The sequence below is a fragment of the Siphateles boraxobius genome, unplaced genomic scaffold (assembly GCF_051911475.1).
Source record: "Siphateles boraxobius isolate OS27281-9 unplaced genomic scaffold, OSU_SipBor_1 130, whole genome shotgun sequence".
NCBI classification, from domain to species: Eukaryota; Metazoa; Chordata; class Actinopteri; order Cypriniformes; family Leuciscidae; genus Siphateles; species Siphateles boraxobius.
Window position 1 is genome coordinate 3,465,890 of NW_027508734.1, and position 20,522 is coordinate 3,486,411.

The 20,522-nt window shown below is 43.0% G+C and overlaps 1 protein-coding gene across 3 annotated transcripts; it reads right to left on the reverse strand.

Moving 5' to 3' along the window:
• Positions 1–227: 227 nt before the first annotated feature.
• Positions 228–20,325, reverse strand: LOC143736764 (FH1/FH2 domain-containing protein 1). 3 transcript variants are annotated; one of them, XM_077227456.1, is made up of 9 exons: positions 19,199–20,325; positions 15,955–16,098; positions 7,651–7,833; positions 5,172–5,291; positions 4,926–5,087; positions 4,003–4,232; positions 1,550–1,775; positions 1,314–1,428; positions 228–1,221 (listed from the first exon to the last, which is right to left on the reverse strand). In XM_077227456.1, exons 1-9 carry the CDS (start codon positions 19,637–19,639, stop codon positions 1,193–1,195), a joined length of 1,650 nt encoding a protein of 549 aa, XP_077083571.1. In that variant the 5' UTR covers positions 19,640–20,325; the 3' UTR covers positions 228–1,192. The 3 variants fall into 3 exon arrangements, with proteins under 3 accessions (XP_077083571.1, XP_077083573.1, XP_077083572.1); XM_077227458.1 differs by lacking the exons at positions 228–1,221; positions 1,314–1,428; positions 1,550–1,775 and adding an exon at positions 2,082–3,109 and having other exon boundaries at positions 19,199–20,200; XM_077227457.1 differs by lacking the exons at positions 228–1,221; positions 1,314–1,428; positions 1,550–1,775 and adding an exon at positions 2,082–3,112 and having other exon boundaries at positions 19,199–20,200.
• Positions 20,326–20,522: the final 197 nt, after the last annotated feature.

Sequence of the window (20,522 nt, forward strand, 5' to 3'; positions counted from 1 at the left end):
TCCTCCCCTCAGAGCACTAATCTCTTTACAAAAGCTTTTCATCTCATTTTATAAACGAAATGAAAAGCTTTTGTAGCTACAGTCAGGTGAGGTTGTTGAATTTGAAATAGAGTTCTTAAAAAAACAAATATGCACTATGGTACACCACATTTTCTTACAAAATAGTTATTTGAACTACAATAAAATGTGCTAAATTGATTATAAATTAAACAAAAGTGAAATAAATGTTCAGTCAAGTCACCTTTATTTATATAGCGCTTTTACAATACAGATTGATTCAAAGCAGCTTTACAGTGATAACAGGGGAATGTAACAAAAAATAGTGTCGTAGTCCATCTTAAGTAAATTCAGTGTTGGTTAATTTTTCTTGTAAAAAACAAACAAACAGTTATTAACTTAGTCAATTTATATATAGCCTATATATCCACTATGGACATCCACTCTGGAGAAAACAGTGATGTCCTCATCCAGCTCAGTTCAGTTCTCATATAGCCTAATGGTTCAGAAAACACTGTCAGAACTTTTTTATTCATTCAAAATTGTTATAATGAACAATAACTGTAGAAATTATGGTAGGCTATTTGATATTGTATGTCCTGCTGGGAAAAGAAAAAAAAACACTAAAACCAGCCTAGGCTGGTCTTAACTGGTTTAAGCTGGTCTTCAAGTCTGGGCAAGCTGGTGTTCAGCTAGCTGGTCTCCCATCTTGACCAGCTAGGCTATTACCAGCCTGGTCGGCTAAAAAAGTGTCCAAACCCCCTTTAAAAACATTTAAGACCAGCTAAAACCAGCCAATTGGCTGGTTTAGCTGTTTTTTTCTTTCTTTCAGCAGGGCATGGTTTCAAGCATCTGTAAACAATTAGCACCATGGCTGTCGTCAAATAGTATTAAAACATACACTTATCAAAAAAGCCAAGATCCTTGCTAATCAAGATATGCTAATCAAGCAACATTATAAATATAGGCTAGGCCTACTGGATTTATTTGAAATTAACAGGAAATAAGGCAAAAAGAATATAATTAAAAGTTTAATGTAGGTTACACCACTGTACCGTTAATGTACTAAAACATATAAACAAAGTAGCCTAGTAGAGAGATGTTATTTCAAGTTAGTTAGTTTCAATACTTAAAAAAACATAGTTGATAAGCTAACGCATCAACGGGCAACACTTTTAAAGTAACGGATTGGAGTTCACCACTTCAGCCTTCGGGAGTGACAACCTGCAACAAACAATTTTCTTATATGTAAGTATTTTCAATTTTACTTGAATGCAACTGATGAATTTGGCAACGACTAGGCTAGCCTATAATACCTCTCTTGTCGGTCGTCTTACTACGCTGTCGTGGAAGAGTGAAGTCAAAGTGGAAAGATGACGAAGATTCAGGAGTCTTCAAAACCTCTTCAAGTTTCACCTGCTCCTCATTCTCCTACAGTGAAAAAGACATATTATCTAGCTTCATAATTATTCTCTCTAGAAGGCTATGTTGTGAGAATGTGAACTTTTAAAGGAGTTTTGGCCCTTATTTGTGAGTTAGAGCCACTACTTACATCAGATGGGCTTTGCTGGAGTCTGGTTTTGAGTTTAGGTGTGTTTTGTCTGTCCTTCTCCTTCTCTTTCTCCTTCTCCTTCTCTTTCTCCCTCTGTTGAAGGATAGCATTGCGAGTAGCTCTGTACTCCAGAGCGAAGTCACTGACGCTCTTACAAAACGCCTCTGCACTCGTTTCTCTCACCATGGCGCGCGAGTAACCGAGGAAGAGCAGGAACGAGTGGAATCTGAGTGCAAGAGGAAATTAACATATGGATATGTCGACTTTGTTTATATTAGATATGTCTAATATTATTTAGTAGGTTTTCAGCTACCAATAGTGAGTGGTTACCGAAAGCATACTAAATAATATTAAATAAATTACCCCGCCAGTGTTTTTTTTAAAAGTTGCCAGCAAAAAATGTCATGAAAAATGGTCCCCAGAATATTTTGAATTCCTGAACATGCAATATGACAAACGAAAGAACAGAACCTCTGTTTTTAAATGGGTGGTAAAATGCCCTTTTCACAAGATGTAAAATAAATCTCTGATGTCCCCAGAGTGTGTGTGTGAAGTTTTAGCACAAAATACCCCACAGATATTTTTATATAGCATGTTAAAGTTGTCATTTTTTGAGGGTTTGCAAAAACGCACCGTTTTGTGCCTGGCCCTTTAAAGGCAAATGAGCTGCCTCAGAGGGCGGGGTTTCAAGAGCTCTTGTGTGATTACCTAACGCAGACACACTAAAATGACAGAAACTGTTCTGCCTTTAATGTTAAAACAGAGTCAGACAAAGATGGAGAGACTCAAGAAGAAGTGACAACATGTAGAATGCAACAGGACATCTCTGAATGGTTAGTTGATGAATTTATGATGCTGATGTGGAGTTAACTATCTTCAATTAGCATATTCTGTCATTATAATCTATAAATCGCTCGTATAGGAACTGTTGTGAGATGCACACAGAGTGACTTTTTATTGTATGTGAAAAGAAGGATGCTAAAGTTTGAGCTGACTCACAAATGTACTCTTGTACAACAACTTTTCCTCTTCTCAACATGGACTGCGTGTCCCAGGGGCGGGGTTCATGTAGATTTTAGGGTTGCTGATGTCACTAACCCGGGAGGAATGTCCTGTAGTCCCTACCAGCTGTTTTTTTGTAGTCCTTTTCTTTAAAAGCAAATATCTCCCTTTGCTTTGAACTTTGAGCATTGCAACTTTGCAGATGTTGTTTATGCTCAAACAGCAACATTTCACACTAGCTAAAGTTAGAAAAGTGAAATTGTGTTTTACCACTTCTAAACAACAACAACAACTGTTTTATTCTAGCTTCATGCATTACTTTTAATCAACACTTGAATGCAAGTAAGTTTCATTAATTAAAAAGCAACCTTTTGAGCAAAAAGCTGAGAAAATCACGTTTTTGTCAAAGCCTACGTCTGGATCAGATTCAGAACGATGATCAAAACACACATGGAGTAGATCGGGTCCATCAATACCCCTAATGCTTCACAGTCCTATAGCTCTTCCTGGGTCGACATGTCATTCAGTAACATTAGGTTTGGTCCTGGCGGATTAGATCTGCTGCAGAGAAAGTATGACTTACTTCTGCTAGACGCTCGAAACTTAAATTAAACTAAACATGTTGCTGCTGCTAGAGAGAGAGAACCTTATTTTATCATTTTTGTGTAGAATATAGTAAAACTGTTAGTTAGGATGACAAAAAGTTGAAAAAGTAAATTTTTTAGGATGATTACATTTTTAGGCTGCGCTGCCTCAATGGTTCAAATACGCTCGTCAATGTCAAAATGATCAAGACGGCCAATCAAATAAAAAAGGCGGGACTAACTGTCTTTCTGTCACTGTCACACACTCGCAACGCAACGAGAGTTTGTGGAAAGAAAGATGTAAGTAGATTTAAGTATTAGACAGCTGTTTTATGATAAAAATCTTCATCAACCTACAGTTATAGCCGATGATGCAAACCATTTATCCTTTTTATGAAATTTTGCCGTTTTGAATTGAAAATATGCCATCATGATTCATGTAATACACAAATTGTGACGAGACAAGAAACGTTTGCATGTTTGGCATACAGTATTCGACATTCGAATGACTATATAAGAGTGAATGTGTGCACATTTTAAAACAAAATATTATTTGAAAATTGATTACTTCATTAGACCTAGAATGTCGTTTACCATTCTTATTATTTATTCCTTTAAATACCTATAAATCTTTTAATTATGTAAAAATAAATCCCCCCCCCCCCCCACCTATTGTGAAACTCCACCTATGTCTAGAAAGATAACTTGCATTGTGTGGAGCGATAGTGTATGCGTTCGGATGCGTCAAGGTTATATAGGGAAATAATAATGATAAATACATGAAATCAATTGGCTGGGAATATTACATTTGAATAAACCAATCCGAATGCGAATAGAGATTCATTTGTAGTAAGCAACTGGTTTTACCTGTTGATGACTCTGCGGTGAACTGCTCGTAGCACCTTCAACCTCTCCTCACAGTCTTTCAGAAACTGGCGGAGCCGGTGATGAAGCACTGCCTCTTCTCCACCATCCTCTTTTCGTCCTCCACCTTTCTTCTTCTTTCCATCCTTCTCAAGAAGTCTTAGTTGATCCCAGGATGCTTTACAAAGGGATTCAAGCTGGGAGAGATTCAGTTGCACTTGTGTGTAGTCACACTAGTGTGCAATTGTTTATGAGAGAAAGGAAAAGAGGGATAAAATGAGTCAAGAGTCAAGTCAAATTTTATTCTTAAAAATGGCACCCAATGGTAATATATAAAGTGAAAAGAGAAGAGGGCCTAAAACGGACCCTTGGGGCACACCGCATAATAGGGGAACCAATGAAGAAGAAAACTTCCCAAGTTTCCTTCCCAAGAGAAGGAAACATAGTCACTACACGTGCAGAACAAATAACAGGCTTCAAATTAAATGGATATCGTTCAATCATTAGGCTGAATCCGGCTAACATACAAAAAGATTATGCATGTTTACTTAGTCAAACTTTTGACACAACAAAAGCATTATGCAGCCTTAGCCTAATGATTGAGAAGCACACGTGTTTCCCACAATGCAATGCACTGAACTTGACTTTCCCTTTCCAATGAACAAGGTCATGTCAGTTTTTTTAAATCATTTTCCTGGGTTATTTTTTTATTTGCTTATACTGCCATCATTAAAGGCGTTTGTCATAAAGTTTCATAAATACACAGTACTGAATTCAAAATGCAATTCAAGCATTTATTTCTGAGCTGATAACTGGTCAAAGTAAACATGCAAACTAACAATGCAGTATATACTGTGATTTGAAATGTTCAAACTCTGCAATGCACATCCATTCACAATCAGTACATAATGCAAAATACAAAATACCTTGCTGGCTTTTGTGACAGCAGTGATGTCGGAGTAGAGATCAGAGGATTGTGGGTAAAGCTGGAGCAATAACACACACACGTGATGAAGAAGAGGCTGCCGGCCGTGTGTGTCTCTCACCTGAGAGAGTTTGCCCAGGTAACTCAACTCAAACCCCCTCGCCTTTACAAAACAGAAAACACACCTTCATGCAATGTGCAGGATACAGGTAATCAGGCACACACATCTTTATACAGGCGTTCTCACCTTACAGCCGTTCAGAAAGTTGCCGATGGCCAGAACAGTTGCAAGTATACAGCGAAACGTCTGATTAGCCGCTAGCTGCTCCATGGCAAGCTTCAGATGGAAGAGCGGCTCTGCGATCTCCTGTTTACACACACATACTGTGAGCACAAATCAGCAGACATCACATACACCAGAAACCCGAACAGTTATTAACTCATTAGTTGATGAGTTTTATTCACATCGTTTCAAACAATAGTGGATAATCCCAGCTAACAAAAATATATTCTAAGAACATTTTGCTAACATTCCCATTAAATTATGAAAATTTTATTCCTGGATGATTTCTGAATGTTCCCTGAACGTACAAAACGTCCAGTTTAAAAAAAAAAAAGTTAAGGTAACTTTCCATTTGATAATTTTGCAAACAATATGAGAATGTTACTTTTGAACCTTCCCTGAATTTTCTGAAACTAGTAGTAACTTTTAAAAAACATTAGACGAACATCCAATTAAAACGTTTCAGAAAAGTTTCATGAACGATGTATAAATAATGTTGTTGTGCAATTAAAGACCAGATAAAGACTTATTGAAGTCAACAGACATCAAAACAGGTAAAAGCTCTTTAGTTGATGCTTTTTATTCACATCATTTCAAACAATAATGGATAATCCCAGCTAACAAAAATATATTCTAAGAACGTTTTGCTAACATTCCCATTAAAAATGTTTTTTCCTGAATGATTCCAAAATGTTCCCTGAACAATCAAAACGTCTGCTTTTTGTAAAAAAAAAAAATAAATGTTTATTTTTTTTCTTGGTTATACGAATGTTGATGGGCTGCTCCATTATTAACTTTTAAGAACAGAACTATGGAAGTCAGTGGGGTACATCAACTGTTTGGTTTCTGACATTCTTCAAAATATTTTCTTTTGTGTTCAATAGAAGGAATAAGATTTGACAGGTTTGGAACAACATGAGGGTGAGTAAATGATTACATCATTTTTATTTTTGGGTGAACATCTCTTTAAATAACAACCCAAGAGTTTTCCAAAATGTCACAGGGAAAATTATAAACTCATATTCTCCTGTTACGGATTCAGCGTTTTGACTGAGTCACTTCTGTGTCTGCATGAGATGAGAACACATTTTTATAAGAGTTTGTGATATATTATCTCGAAATACTACTGCGAAATGCTCGCTCTGTTTGAATGTGCTTAAATCCATAGCAAGGTCACGCTCCAGTCACAGATTCACACTTCAGTGAGCCCCGGAAGCATGTTAATGTGTTGCCAAATCGTGGTGAGGGACAAAAATGAAGCTGTGTCGATCAGTTAATGCTTTAAGTCCCCCTGTGGTGAAAATCCAGCTTTTAATGTTTTTTATATGTCTATGTGGTGTTTTTAATGTGCTTTAAGACAAACCATGTGTAAATGCAGTATTGTAATGTAATGTAACCAATCAGATCAACGTGTGATCGTCAACGAGTGGATCTCTGAGCTGAGTGAGTGAGTGCGTGGAGGCGGGGCTCATTTGGTTAGAACCCGCGCAAACTAAATGAGGCAAGGGTGTCGAGTTACATTCAAGCTATTTGTAAGGCATAAAGACATTTTTTTCAAGGAAAAAAACGCTTAAATATGTAATTTTGGTTATCAAAGATGAGTTGTAAAGGATAAAACTATTGACTACAGGGGGACTTTAAGCTTTTTATGACCTTATTCCGATGAAGAAAACGGGATAACCACACGTACTCTTAGCTTATAAGCACAACCTGGGATGCGTCTCCCCTACAATGACGTTTCTCGCTGACCATACTACGAAGCATCGTTGAAGAAACAACTAGCTAGTCACGACTTTTTCCTGAAATATCGTCGCAAATTGGTCGTTCAACTATGTTGGTTAATGATGTCACGCAGGTGGTGGAGTAATAACTTATTTAAATGAATCTGTTTAATGCTAGATAAATTACAGACATGGCATCTGAGGACTAATTCTAATTTTTCTCAGTTATTTTGCTTTATTTCCAGATTCAATCACAGGCTCGTTCTTGCGTACTAGAGCAGGTTCGCACATGCACACTCTTCAAAAACGGTGCTTTAAATCTCTTGACAAACTAAAAGACATAAATGACTATGTATTCTAGTCAGATCCAATCAGATCAACGTGTGATCGTCAACGAGTGGATCTCTGAACTGTGTGAGTGAGTGGAGGCGGGGCTCATCTGCATATTCATAGAACCACATATACTATGAGCCAAGGGTGTCGAGTTACATTCAAGATGTTTTAAGGCATGAAGAATGTTTTTCGAGGAAAATACGCTTAAATATGTCATTTTGGTGATCAAAGATGAGTTTTAAGAAGTAAAATGATTGACTACAGGGGGACTTTAAGCTGTTTATGACCTTACTCTGATGAAGGAAAACGGGTTAATGCGTATTGCCAGCTTATATTAAGCATAATCAGGTTAAGAATGTGCATAAACACACTCATTGAGTTTCTCTCACTCTCTCCATGTTGTCGTGGTCCAGAGCGAAGGCCCAGATCTGCAGTCTGGCGCTCAGATGAGGAACGGACCCCAGGGTCAGGAGACACTGCTCTGCGGGGCCCAGAGCCGAGACCGGGGCCCGAGCCCGAGCCTCCGCGATCACATTCAGCTCGTCTTCAGTGGGAACCAGCATCTGCAACCTCTGAACCACAACACACGCATGCCAACAAACACTCCTGCTTTCATAAGCATTCTTCAGATGGGATTAGCTTTACAAGGGTAGATGGAGTAATGTAATTTTACCACAGAATATCAGTAATAATAATGGCCAATTCACATGGGATAAACTAGCATTTACGCACCTCCGCCACCTTCCTGATATCATGTGTGCAAACATAGACAACCTACATTTATATATACTGTGTATATATATATATATATATATATATATATATATATATATATATATATATATATATATATATATATAACAGTTAGGTCCGGTCGACCAATGTATTAATTCAATTCTGATTAAGTTGGTAATAGGCACTTACCTAACGCTAAAAGAAGTTTCGTGCCTCTAAAAAGTGATTTCAATCTTCTTTTTGATTTGAATGGTGAATGTGGAAAACACTTGAGTTTTGACACAGATCTGTCCCAGCGTCTAGAACGCGACCGAATGCTTTTTCAAGTGCCTCCATAAAAACGCGGAAAACTACTTTTACAGTTTTTTACATTCGCTATGATAATTTTTTCAATACTTTTAACAAATTTCCTAAACTCTGAACACAGTTAGCACTACATCAGTCTGTGTAAGCTATACTATTAACACATTTATTGTTGCTTTAACACAAAATGCATACAATTAACACACATTTAAAATGCTTGAACTTCTTTTACACACAAGGATGGACAATGGATTTTTACTGGCAAATTTACCAATGCTTTAACACTATGTCAGAACAGATAACACCATGTTCTAAACCTAACCCAGGCTAAAGTCAAGGTAAACAGCTGTTTATATTGTGAACTGAAACACAAATATATCCCCTGTATTTTATTCTATTGTAACTGATTGAATTATGCAAATATATACATTTATTTTTATTTATATTCTTTATTGCAGCAATTCTGTCTCTGTCTTCATTTTTTCATTACATTAACCGTACACTCTATAAAGCACTCTGAGATGGGTCTTTTTTTATTTAATTTCTGCAGCAAAAGACCTAAACCCAATGAAACAAAAATGACTATGTATTCTAGTCAGATCCAATCAGATCAACGTGTGATCGTCAAAAGAAACTGCAGTGCAAAACACAATCTATGATCAATACAATATAGCCTACTGTGTGTTATATAAGGGCATACCTGACACATAAAATAATGCAGTTCTCTTACGAGAGTATCTCTCGTACTGCGTAATATCTTACGCTATGGGGAAAACCTCTTTTCCACTAGATATTGAAGCCAAAAATTATCCTTTAATTTTGATTAATGTAAAACGCTGTGCGGCAGCGTGCAGACAAAGGCAAGACGGCTTGCGCGCCTATTGGCTGCCCTGCGGCAACAGCAGCAAGCCTATCGAGAGAGGCCCTGCGTGACGTGACATCCAATGGGGGTGCTTCGCGCCCATTTCGTCGGGTCCCGCCAGAATAGGCGTGGCCTTGGCCTATAAATACGCTCGACAGGCTGATACAAACTGATTTTCATCTCTTCAGCGAAGCACTACTGCATCGCTGGATCCGGAGTGAGAAGCCGCGCCGTCTGATAGTAAGCCTTCTGCGGGACGAGCCTTCGAGCCTGAAGCCGCTGGCCTTCACCTCGCCGCCTTCAGCCGCCATACCTGCTACGCTTTCCGGCGTTAATATCCTTTTTCACTGCTAGAGTGTGTGTTCGCCATCGCGACTCACACTCTCTCTCTCTCTCTCTTTATCTAAAAGAGCAGCGTCTTTTTGAAGACGCTTCGTTCCTGTGGAACTATTGCCATGGTGACTCTGAGGACTTGCCTGGCATTTTTTCTCCGAGTCTGCACTCCCGCCCGCTGTAGTGCCGCGCCGCAAAGCGCCGTATTCAGCGGGTCCTCGAGCCTTCTCCAGCCCTTGAAAGCTCGCCGGTTCGCCCGCCAGCTTCACCAGCTTCAATCGAGTCGCTCACTGACGGACAGCGGCCGCCGCGCGCCGCCGCTTCCGCCATTAGTGACGACAAGATAGCTGCATCGGTAGAGGAGGCCAGCTATTGCCATGGTGAGTGAGACTCCCCCCCGCTGTAGTGCCGCGCCGCAAAGCGCCGTACTCAGCGGGTCCCCGATCCTTCTCCAGCCGTGAAAGCTCGCCGGTTCGCCCGCCAGCTTCACCAGCTTCAATCGAGTCGCTCACTGACGGACAACGGCCGCCGCGCGCCGCCGCTTCCGCCATTAATGACGACGAGATAGCTGCATCTGTAGAGGAGGCCAGCTGCTATATCCCCGCGTTGGACAGTGAGGATTGGGCGAGCTCTGTGGATCTCCCCCTTCTGCCCGCGAGTCGTCAGGGAAACGGGCCAGCATCAAAACCGCGGCTAGCTTTCTTTACGTTATAGGAAAGCTACCCCGCCCCCGCCCCCCGTGGGCATGCGTCACCGGCGAAATGAGGAAAGAGTGTATTTTTAGTCCCGCCGAGGCCGGACCAATCTCCATTTCTCAAACATTTCTCAGCTCCTCTTAGTTTGAGCGGCTGAAAATGTCAATATTGCAGCACTGAGCCTGTTGTATAACACGCACGCCTGCAAACAAACGTCAACACACACAAAACTGTGATGACGCTCCATTATGTGCTTGAGCTATTTTAAGCTGTTGTCGTTTCCCCCTGTGGCTCAGTGGCGAAACCTACAGCCATCGCACGGGAGACCCGTGTTCGATCCCAGCTGATAAAATTTAGTCTCGCCGCGGCCAGACTTGCACTGATACTTTTCGCTCGTTCAGTTCCAAGAAAATGTGACTGTTCCAGTGTATTTTGCAGTAAACAAGCCGGTACCATGGCCCGCTTGCCTGCACACAAATGCCGTTTCCACGGCGACCCAGAAAAATCATTTAAGCAATGTATTGTCTGGTATTCCGGCCACAGCCGATGGTGTTATGAGTGTAATAAAAATGCCCACAGCCCAGTGTTCATTTCTACACACAAACACAGCCCGCCACAGTGCAGGGCTCGCACATATGAAATCGACTCATGTCAATTGTGCATTAAATGTAGTGAATGTGCCCACAACCCAGTGCCCACAAACACTACACACTGCATGTGCCACGTTTTCTGTAAAACGAAACCAACACACATACAGTCAGCTAAGACCCACGGTGTTTAAGTCTCGCCGCGGCCAGACTCCACCGAAACCTCTCGCTCGTTCAGTTCCAAACAATGTGACTGTTCCAGTGTATTTCGCAGTAAACAAGCCGGTACCACAGCCCGCTTGCCTGCACATTAACGTCATTTTTACGGCGACCCAGATAAATCCAATAAAGAGTGTATTTTCTGGTGTCCCGGCCATAGCCGATGGTGTTATGAGTGTTGTAAGAATGCCCACGTCCCAGTGCCCATTCCCACACGCAGACACAGCCCGCCACAGTTCAGGGCTAGCACAAATAAAATCGACTCATGTCGATTGTGCAAACGTAGTGAATGTGCCCACGACACAGTGCCCACAAACACTACACAGTGCGTGTCCCACGGTTTCTGTAAAAACGAAACCAACACATATTCAGTCAGCGCAAGCCGACGGTGTTTTCAGTGCAGTAAATGTGCCCGCTGTCCCGCGCCCACATTCACTCACAGACACGCTGAACCCTACGGGGTTTGTCCCGCTCGTTCTCTCTCCAAAATTTGTCATAGAGAAAGCGAGTGCGAACAGGCTGCCCGCCGTGATCGGCGCGCCCCCCGCCTCGCACACTTTAAACACAGTGTTCATGTCTCAGCACACCGAAGCTCTGCAGCCGCCGCTGTGCCGCGGCCAGAGCCCGGATATCATTCTGCCTCTAGCTATCCACGCGAATGCATGGGCAATGCTTCCCGGGGTATCAGAATGGGTGTTGAACACTATAAAGAGAGGCTATTCGCTACAGTTCGCTCGACGTCCCCGCCGTTGCACGGCACGTGTCGAAACCACGGTGGACAACGAAGTATCTCATCTACTTCGAACCGAAATAGCGAAACTACTATGCAAAGGGGCCATAGAACCTTTGTCTCAGGCTCAGAGCGAAGGGGGTGTATACAGCAGATATTTTCTGGTACCGAAAAAAGACGGGGGTCTCAGACCCATTCTAGATCTGCGACAATTGAACAAAGCGCTTCTGAAACGCAAGTTCAAAATGCTGACAACCAGCAAAATCCTCGCGCACGTGCGCCAAGGAGACTGGTTCATGTCAATAGATCTGAAAGACGCCTATTTCCAAATACAGATTGCGTCACGTCACAGGCGATTCTTGAGATTCGCCTTCGAGGGCCAGGCATATCAATACACAGTCCTACCGTTCGGCCTGTCCCCAGCACCCCGTATATTCACGAAGTGCATGGACGCGGCTCTCGCACCCCTGAGACTTCGGGGCATGCGAATTTTGAACTACTTGGACGACTGGTTGATTCTAGCTCGATCACGATCAGAGCTCATAGAACACAAGACCGTTTTACTCGAGCATCTCGAGAATTTGGGTCTCACAGTCAATTGGGCGAAGGGTTCGCTGTCTCCCAGCCAGAAAATCTCTTTTGTGGGAACAGTGATGGACTTGCTGTCTATGACAGCACGTCTGCCGCCGGAGCGAGGACTGAACATTCAGCGCGCCGTGAAATCCTTCCGCCGCGGCTCTATAGTCCCCCTCAAACGGTTTCAGAAAATGCTGGGCCTCATGGCCTCAGCATCCTCAGTACTTCAGCTGGGCCTGCTTCGCATGCGCCCACTGCAGTTATGGCTGAAAGCACGAGTTCCGCCCGGGGCTTGGGCCGCTGGTCTGTTTCGCCTCAGGGTCGACAGGAAATGCGTCTCGGCTCTGAAACCTTGGAACAAAGCCGACTGGTACCAGTCAGGCGTGAGTCTGGGGACTCCCTCGAGTGTGATGGTGGTGTCCACGGACGCCTCCACCTCGGGATGGGGAGCGCTGACCGTTCTGGGAGACTGTTCTGACCGGCAGACCGTTCTTTGGCCAGTGGTCAGAACGGGAGAAGCTCCTACACATAAACTGTCTAGAAATGCTGGCAGTAGACAACGCGCTAAGGCGCTTTTGTCCCCAGATAAAAGGCCGCCACGTCTTAGTCCGGTCGGACAACATGTCAGTGGTGGCGTACATAAATCACCAGGGCGGCGTCAGGTCCCGAAGCCTTTACAGGCTGACGAAACGCCTCCTGGACTGGGCTCAGCACAACCTGCTTTCACTGAAAGCAGCGCATGTGCCTGGTCACCTGAATCTGGGACCAGACAGACTGTCCAGAAACAATGTCCCAGCAGGGGAATGGTCGCTGCACCCGCAGGCGATCCAACTGCTGTGGGAGACATTCGGCAGAGCGCAGGTGGACCTGTTCGCGTCCCAGGAAAACGCTCACTGTCCGAGCTTTTTCTCCAAGAGCAGGGATGCGCTGGCCCACGTATGGCCCCGACGCCCACTCTATGCTTTTGCCCCCGTCTCGCTCCTGCCTCAAGTGCTGGAAGGAATCAGGGAAAATGGATGCCCAGTGCTGCTCGTGGCTCCGCTATGGACGAACCAAACCTGGTTCCCAGTCCTGATGCAGCTGACCAGCACTGCCCCGTGGCCGATACCGGTGAGGAGAGACCTCCTCTCTCAGGCAAAGGGCTCGATTTGGCATCCTCGCCCGGAGTTATGGTCCCTACATATGTGGGCCATCAACGGGTACCCGCTAACCTCCCGGAGGGAGTGTTAAACACAATCACGCAGGCTAGGGCCCCGTCTACTAGACGGCTCTACTACTCGAAATGGTCAGTGTTCTCTACCTGGTGTCAAGCTCAGGGCTTTTCACCTGTAGACTGCGGGGTTACGGAAGTGCTCTCCTTCCTTCAGGAGCTGCTGGATAAGGGTAGAACCCCGTCCACGCTCAAAGTATACGTGGCGGCCATAACGGCGTTTGCAAAACCGACGTCTGGCCAGTCACTGGGGAAAAACGACCTCGTCGTGCGATTCCTCAGGGGAGCTCGGAGGCTGAGTCCTTCCAGACCTCCATCAGTCCCTATGTGGGACCTTTCTACGGTTCTGGAAGCCCTGAAAGGTGCCCCATTCGAGCCAATCCATTTGTCAGACATGAAGCACCTGTCTTTCAAAACGGTATTTCTTGTGGCTCTTGCTTCAATAAAGCGCGTGGGGGACTTACAAGCGCTTTCAGTAAGCACGTCCTGTATGGAGTTTGGGCCTAATGACTCAAAAGTCATACTCAAACCAAGGCACGGGTACGTGCCAAAATCCCTCAACACACCGTTCAGGGCCCAGGTTATTTCCCCTGTGCGCCCTCCCGGTGAACAATGAGGAGGCAGATGCTAATTTCCTTTGCCCGTCAGGGCGCTGAGAGCTTATGTGTCCCGCTCGTCTGTCTTCAGGCAGACCGAGCAGCTCTTCGTTTTGTTTGGCGGACACTCCAAGGGACTGGCCGCATCAAAACAGAGCCTATCCAGATGGATAGTCGATGCCATAGCGCTGGCTTACACTTCTAAGGGCCTGCAGTGTCCTTTGGGTGTCAGAGCGCACTCCACGAGAGGTGTGGCCTCTTCGTGGGCGTGGTCTAGTGGGATTTCCTTGCATGATATCTGTATGGCGGCGGGCTGGGCCTCGCCGTCTACATTTATAAGGTTCTATAACCTAGAGGTTCCCGCCTTACAGGCCAAGCTGCTGTCGGTCTAGAATTCAGTACTATCTGTCCCGCTGCGCAGGCGCAGAATGCTGAGTTTTGATTGAGTATCGCTCACTGGTCGATGGAACAGCTCCATGGGTGTTGAATAGCCCGTACTTTTGCCCAGTTCAGGCTGAACGCGTTCACCCTGACTGCGGGATATACTATTGACATAACTAGCTCCTATGGGATGCTATTTCATGGGGAATGATGCTTGTAGCCTCTCTTCTCCGACTCTCTGTGTGTCTACGGTGATTATGCACTATATGAGCCCCGGGCTACTGCCCTTGGGACTTTGGTGTCGGATCCCAGTACGCACGGCGTCTTACATTGTGTTCCCCATAGCGTAAGATATTACGCAGTACGAGAGATACTCTCGTAAGAGAACGTACTCGGTTACTAACGTAACCTCGGTTCTCTCTAGAGAGGGAACGAGTACTGCGTATCTTGCCGTGCATACAACAGCGCTGGTTCGCTTCAGCGATGAAAACCAGTTTGTATCAGCCTGTCGAGCGTATTTATAGGCCAAGGCCACGCCTATTCTGGCGGGACGTGACGAAATGGGCGCGAAGCACCCCCATTGGATGTCACGTCACGCAGGGCCTCTCTCGATAGGCTGCTGCTGTTGCCGCAGGGCAGCCAATAGGCGCGCAAGCCGTCTTGCCTATGTCTGCACGCTGCCGCACAGCGTTTTACATTAATCAAAATTAAAGGATAATTTTTGGCTTCAATATCTCGTGGAAAAGAGGTTTTCCCCATAGCGTAAGATATTACGCAGTACTCGTTCCCTCTCTAGAGAGAACCGAGGTTACGTTAGTAACCGAGTACGTTTCTGTAATTCCATCTGATGTTGGTGTTTTTAAGACATGTGCTATTATTGACTAAATCTTGCTGTTGGACGAGAACATATTTTAGTGTTTTGAAAAATTATTTGATTTTGAGACATGTTTGCAGTGTTTTGGTAGACATAATGTATTAACGCTAGTGTATTATTGTATTTTGAAAATTAGTGTTGGAGTTAGTTTACAACGTGTGATTTTGAGCATGAAATTAACTGTTTTGCCAATTGTGTGTTGTGGGTGTGTTGGTGTGTTAAAAGTTTAGGAAATTTGTTAAAAGTATTGAAAAAATTGTCATAGCTATTGTAAAAAACCGTAAACAGGAAATGACTGAATATTTACGTACATATTTACACGTGGTCTATTCACATGGGATTTCTATTACCTGAGGTCATTTTTACAGAACTTTTTACAGAAGGTAAAAGTCGGCGTAATCTTTTAATTGACATTGTCCGTAATGATTACTGAGATGGTACATTTAGACTGGACTAAAATCACTGTGAAATCTCCATGTTAAACTAATCCCGTCCGAATAGGGCTGTTGTCGACTACATCATATCTATGGTGAATCTAGCAAAATTAGACAATGAATTTATGAATTCTGTTTTGATGCTGTTGGGAGCTCACCTGGATGTCTTCTCTGTCTAGTACAGTGTTGTCCATGCTGAATATGGCAGGAGGGAGCAGGTGTGCCGGTGGGAGTCCACTCAGGGCTATAGTGATGATGTTACTGCGCTTCACACTCAAAACACACACACTCGACTGCTTCTGCTGCACAAAGAGATGTGGAGCACAAACGCTGAAAAGCTCAATACGCTTGAGACTGGAATGCACTACGATTATTGACTGATTTTCAGTCTGGATTAGTTGAAGCTTTAATTGCCAGAATTGTAGTGGACAGATTTCACAGAAAAACAAGCACAGAATCTGTTTTTAAGCTTCAGACTTTGATTGCATAGAGTCGGAGATCAAACATATTTGATGTTTTGAACCGACTTTAGAACACGTGTTGTTTTCATTTGTCACACGTCTGCTAGCAACAAGGTGCATGTTTGTTGTTTTCGGAACAACTTGAAACGTCTGTTCAATATTTTAGATGCCGGAATATGATCATTCTGGTACGAAGACCCCCGTTTTAACATTCAAAAGCCAGCTATATATTTTCATGTAAAAAGACCAAATTTGTACCTTGAAAATTAATGTTATAAATATGCTTTGAATATTATTTGGAAAATATTAAGTTTCTATTATATTCATTATAAAAAAATAATTGCTACTCACCCAGATAGCAAAAAATATCGGCACGGCTTCTTTTTGCCGCCGGCCCCAAACTGTCGGCTATAGGTGCGCCCCGCTGGCGGAGATGAAACGTTTGCCGCCGAATACGTCACTCCCATTTCTTGCGAGATGCCGCCGGCGAACAGCCGCCGGGCCGCCGACTTCATTCTCTCTGGCGGTTGCCGCCGTCTAAATGAACCGCGGCCGGCTGGCGGCAAGCCGCTTTGAAATCGACCAGCCATGTCATTGGCATGAGTGGAACTGACAGCATTTTAACTTTCACATTTAAAGCGATTATAATTATTATGTGAATTATATCAAATTTTGTTGTTGTTGTTGCTCCAAAGTCATTAGGATTTATAACAGATTTGACTCAGTCTGATTCCATGATAAGGTTTAGGAAAATACATTTAAATTACGTTGAAACTCTGAAGCGATTCAGTGATATGCCTATGTAAAATATATATAATTATTTTAGTCACTTAAGGTGACAATTCCTTACATTTCTTTGATTTATGCACAATTGAGATGCACAAATAGTCCAAAAAGAATTCCTTTTGTAAAACTTACTTGGCAATAAATATCTTTCTGATTAGGTTTTAAAATAAATATTTCATTCATGGTATGAACAATTTAGCAGAATAAATGGATGAAGTTAGACTTTTCACCAATGCCTGAAATCAGTGAACAGTGAAAGACATCTGCAACTTGGCCAAAAGCTTGGGTATGCTTTAGATTTTTTTTATTAATTTGCAACCATGGTAATATTTATAATAAACATGAAAATCCCTGTTTTGACCTGAAAGATAAAGTGAAATATTTAGAAATATTTTGTCTCTCTGTCACCCCAGGAAATTTCGTTTATGTCTTTCATTTTTTTACAAGCTCGATTTTTTTATTTATTTGACCTTTTACAGGTATAAGGGATTAATTTGCAATTGCGAGTTTTGCAATCTGTACAAATGTTTAAGAAAGTATTAAAGCACAAACAGAGAAGTACCTCCACCGGCCGAGAGGGGCAGTACCTAAAAAACGGAAGCAGATTTACCAACACAACAGTGGCCACTCGTCACACGATTTCAGTATTTGGAGAGGATATCCTATCTAGTCATTGACTACGATCTTTAAAGTAAGTACATTTTTCCTTTTTGTGTAACGCAATATTATGTTCATTTTTTACATTTTTACTTCATCTTTTTCAAATATGTTCTTGCCTTACTAGTCAAGCTAGTAAGTTAGCCTTGTTTACAAAGTTTCCGTCATGTTCCGTCATCTTAACGAAGGCGGTATGAAGGCGGCTGCCGCTTTTAAAAAGCGGCTGCCGATGGCGGTGCGCCGTCCAACGTGTTTGCGATGTCGCCATTCTGACGCTTCTACTGCCGCCGGAGAACCGACGGTGGTCCGCCGACTCATTGCTATCTGGGCACTAGGCTATTTTACCATTTTGTTGATGTATAATTTTTTTTTAATTGTTCAAATCGATTTTTTTAAATCAATGTTTAATTTATTTATTTAGTTAATTTAATCTTTATTTTTCATTATTTATTCATTTTTTACACTGTTTTCCTTTACTTTTTTCTCACGACTCTTAAAAATAAACCTTCCAAAAAGCAGGTTTTCACAGCCATTTTTTGATTCCAAAAGAACCTTTCATTGAAAACTTCTTAAAATAACTATTATTTCCCCCTTATAGTTTTTTAAAAATATAAAGAACCATTTTGTGGAATGGAAAGGTTCGATGGATTTTAAAGTCCCTGTAAAGGCAATTCTAAAAAAAAATAATTAAATGTATTGCTAAAACATATTACAAAGACTGTGAACTGTGATGTACTGAATTGTGGAGTTAGACCGTTAAACAGTTTTTCATCATTGCTGTGTTCCGGATTTTTTGGGCGGGGCTAAAACGGGTCTCGATGATCCACTGAAGCCACTGAGGCTGGCCCCTCCCCTAACAATATTATAGAGCACATTCACATCAGTTTGCCGCTCAATCGCGAGTTACTGTCAGTACTATTAGTTACTACAGCCTACAGTTTGCTAGTTAGCTATGTCTTCGTCACGGAAATGCGTACTACCTGGATGCGGTCACGTACAAAACAGATCGGTGTCCTTATTTACATTTCCGAAAAACGATCACATCAAGAAGAGGTGGACTAATTTTGTGAAGAGCCACCTTGATGCAGAGCTGAGGATCACCGCAAACACCCGACTCTGTAGTGATCATTTTACATGGGATAGTTTTATAAACTTTCGTCGAATTCACTGATAATCCGCTGTTATGAATGGGGCCGAACCGACTATCATCCTCCCGTCGCGGAGTCAGCAGACACGCCCCCAGCTTTCGAGAGCATGCTCATTTTTTCAAGATTTTGATAGCTCATTTTATGTACTTTCTGCCTTTTTTAACATTCAAATTTGGCTGGGTGGCTAATAACACATTTTTCAGTGGTGTGACAAACTCCGAACACATACTTATTTTTGACTTTACAGGGACTTTAAAGGTTCTTCACTGAGCCATAAAAGTCGTGTAGTGAATTCCAGCCTTTACTGAAAGGTTTACTTTTAGATGTATATGTGAACATCATAGTCTTACCCGCCGTCGCTCCATCAGACTGCAGAGGGCGCTGTTGCTGCTGCTGCTTTTGCTCTCAAACAGGTATTCCAGTCGATTGGTGTCGAGATGAACCGGTTCCAGGCCGGCCCAGATGGACTGGGGCCCGAAGCGTCCCACTCTCGGCACCGGCTGCAGACTCACCAGCGCCCTCCAGTGGAGCCTCAGCGTACGAGCGCCTGACGGACCCGGCGACCCGCTGGATACAGCAAGAGGAGGAGCCAAAGGGGGCGGGGCCAAAGGGGGAGGGGGTGGAGGCACGGGGGACGCTGCAATCTGATTGGCTGAAATGCGGGATGAGTCTTCATCAATGCTGTCCAGCTCAAGATCCTCGTCATCCCATAGGTCGGAGAAGTCGAGGGCGTTGAGGCGGAGCAAGGGGGCGTGGCTTATGAGGGATTTGACGGATTCGGCTTGTTTCATTGGGTCTTCGTTGGTGATTTTTTTTTTTTTTTTAACTTAAGGTAAATGAATGTTGTGCAAAATAATGCCTAGGTGGTGAACCTTCTTCTCCAAATCAACACAGTGACCAAATATCAGCTCAATATAGCTATTTCATTGGAATGGTTTACCTTGATCAGTGTCCGTTCACAGTTTCATGCAGCTTTGAAATGCTGAAAATGATCCTCCAACGTTACAAGATTTACCTTAAAGATGCTCCCATGTTCTTCAAAGTTTTTTAAAAAAATGGCTAGTAAAGATAATCCATACATCAAACGTGCAGCACAGTTTTTCCAGCAGATGATGCCGCTCCTGAGTTTGAGCTTGATCTCTCTGATGGGTCAAATCACAAAATCTCACACATCATGTCATGTGTATTTCCGGCCGAGTGAATCCAGCCGTTGCACGCCAAGCATCTACGACAGCTCGAATGCTACAGGATCCTTTTTTGCATGCTCTCCCACATCACGCCGTCATCTTGGTTTCAAGCGCTCTGTTGCGTTGAGCGTGTGTGTGTGTGTGTGAGAGAGACGTGACACTCCGTCTGTGTCCCAGACATTATGAGGGGTCGTTTACATGGTGTTTATTTGAGTTGCGCCCTTTCCCTTGATTTCCTTATCCCTCCAGCATCTCCTGTTTATATCACTACTTCACTATCTCTCTGTCTCCACCCTCTCGCTCTCCTTCCCTCTCTTTTAGTCTCTCCACGCTGTGACTCATACTGCATATGGATTTTGGGTCAATAATCACTAAAACTGTTGCTTATACTTGATTGGTTTGGGATCCGAACAACCGTCTAATTCTAAGTATATTGCATAATATTAGAAAATGTCTTAAGGTCGCTTTCTATCAAGAAAATGAGTGT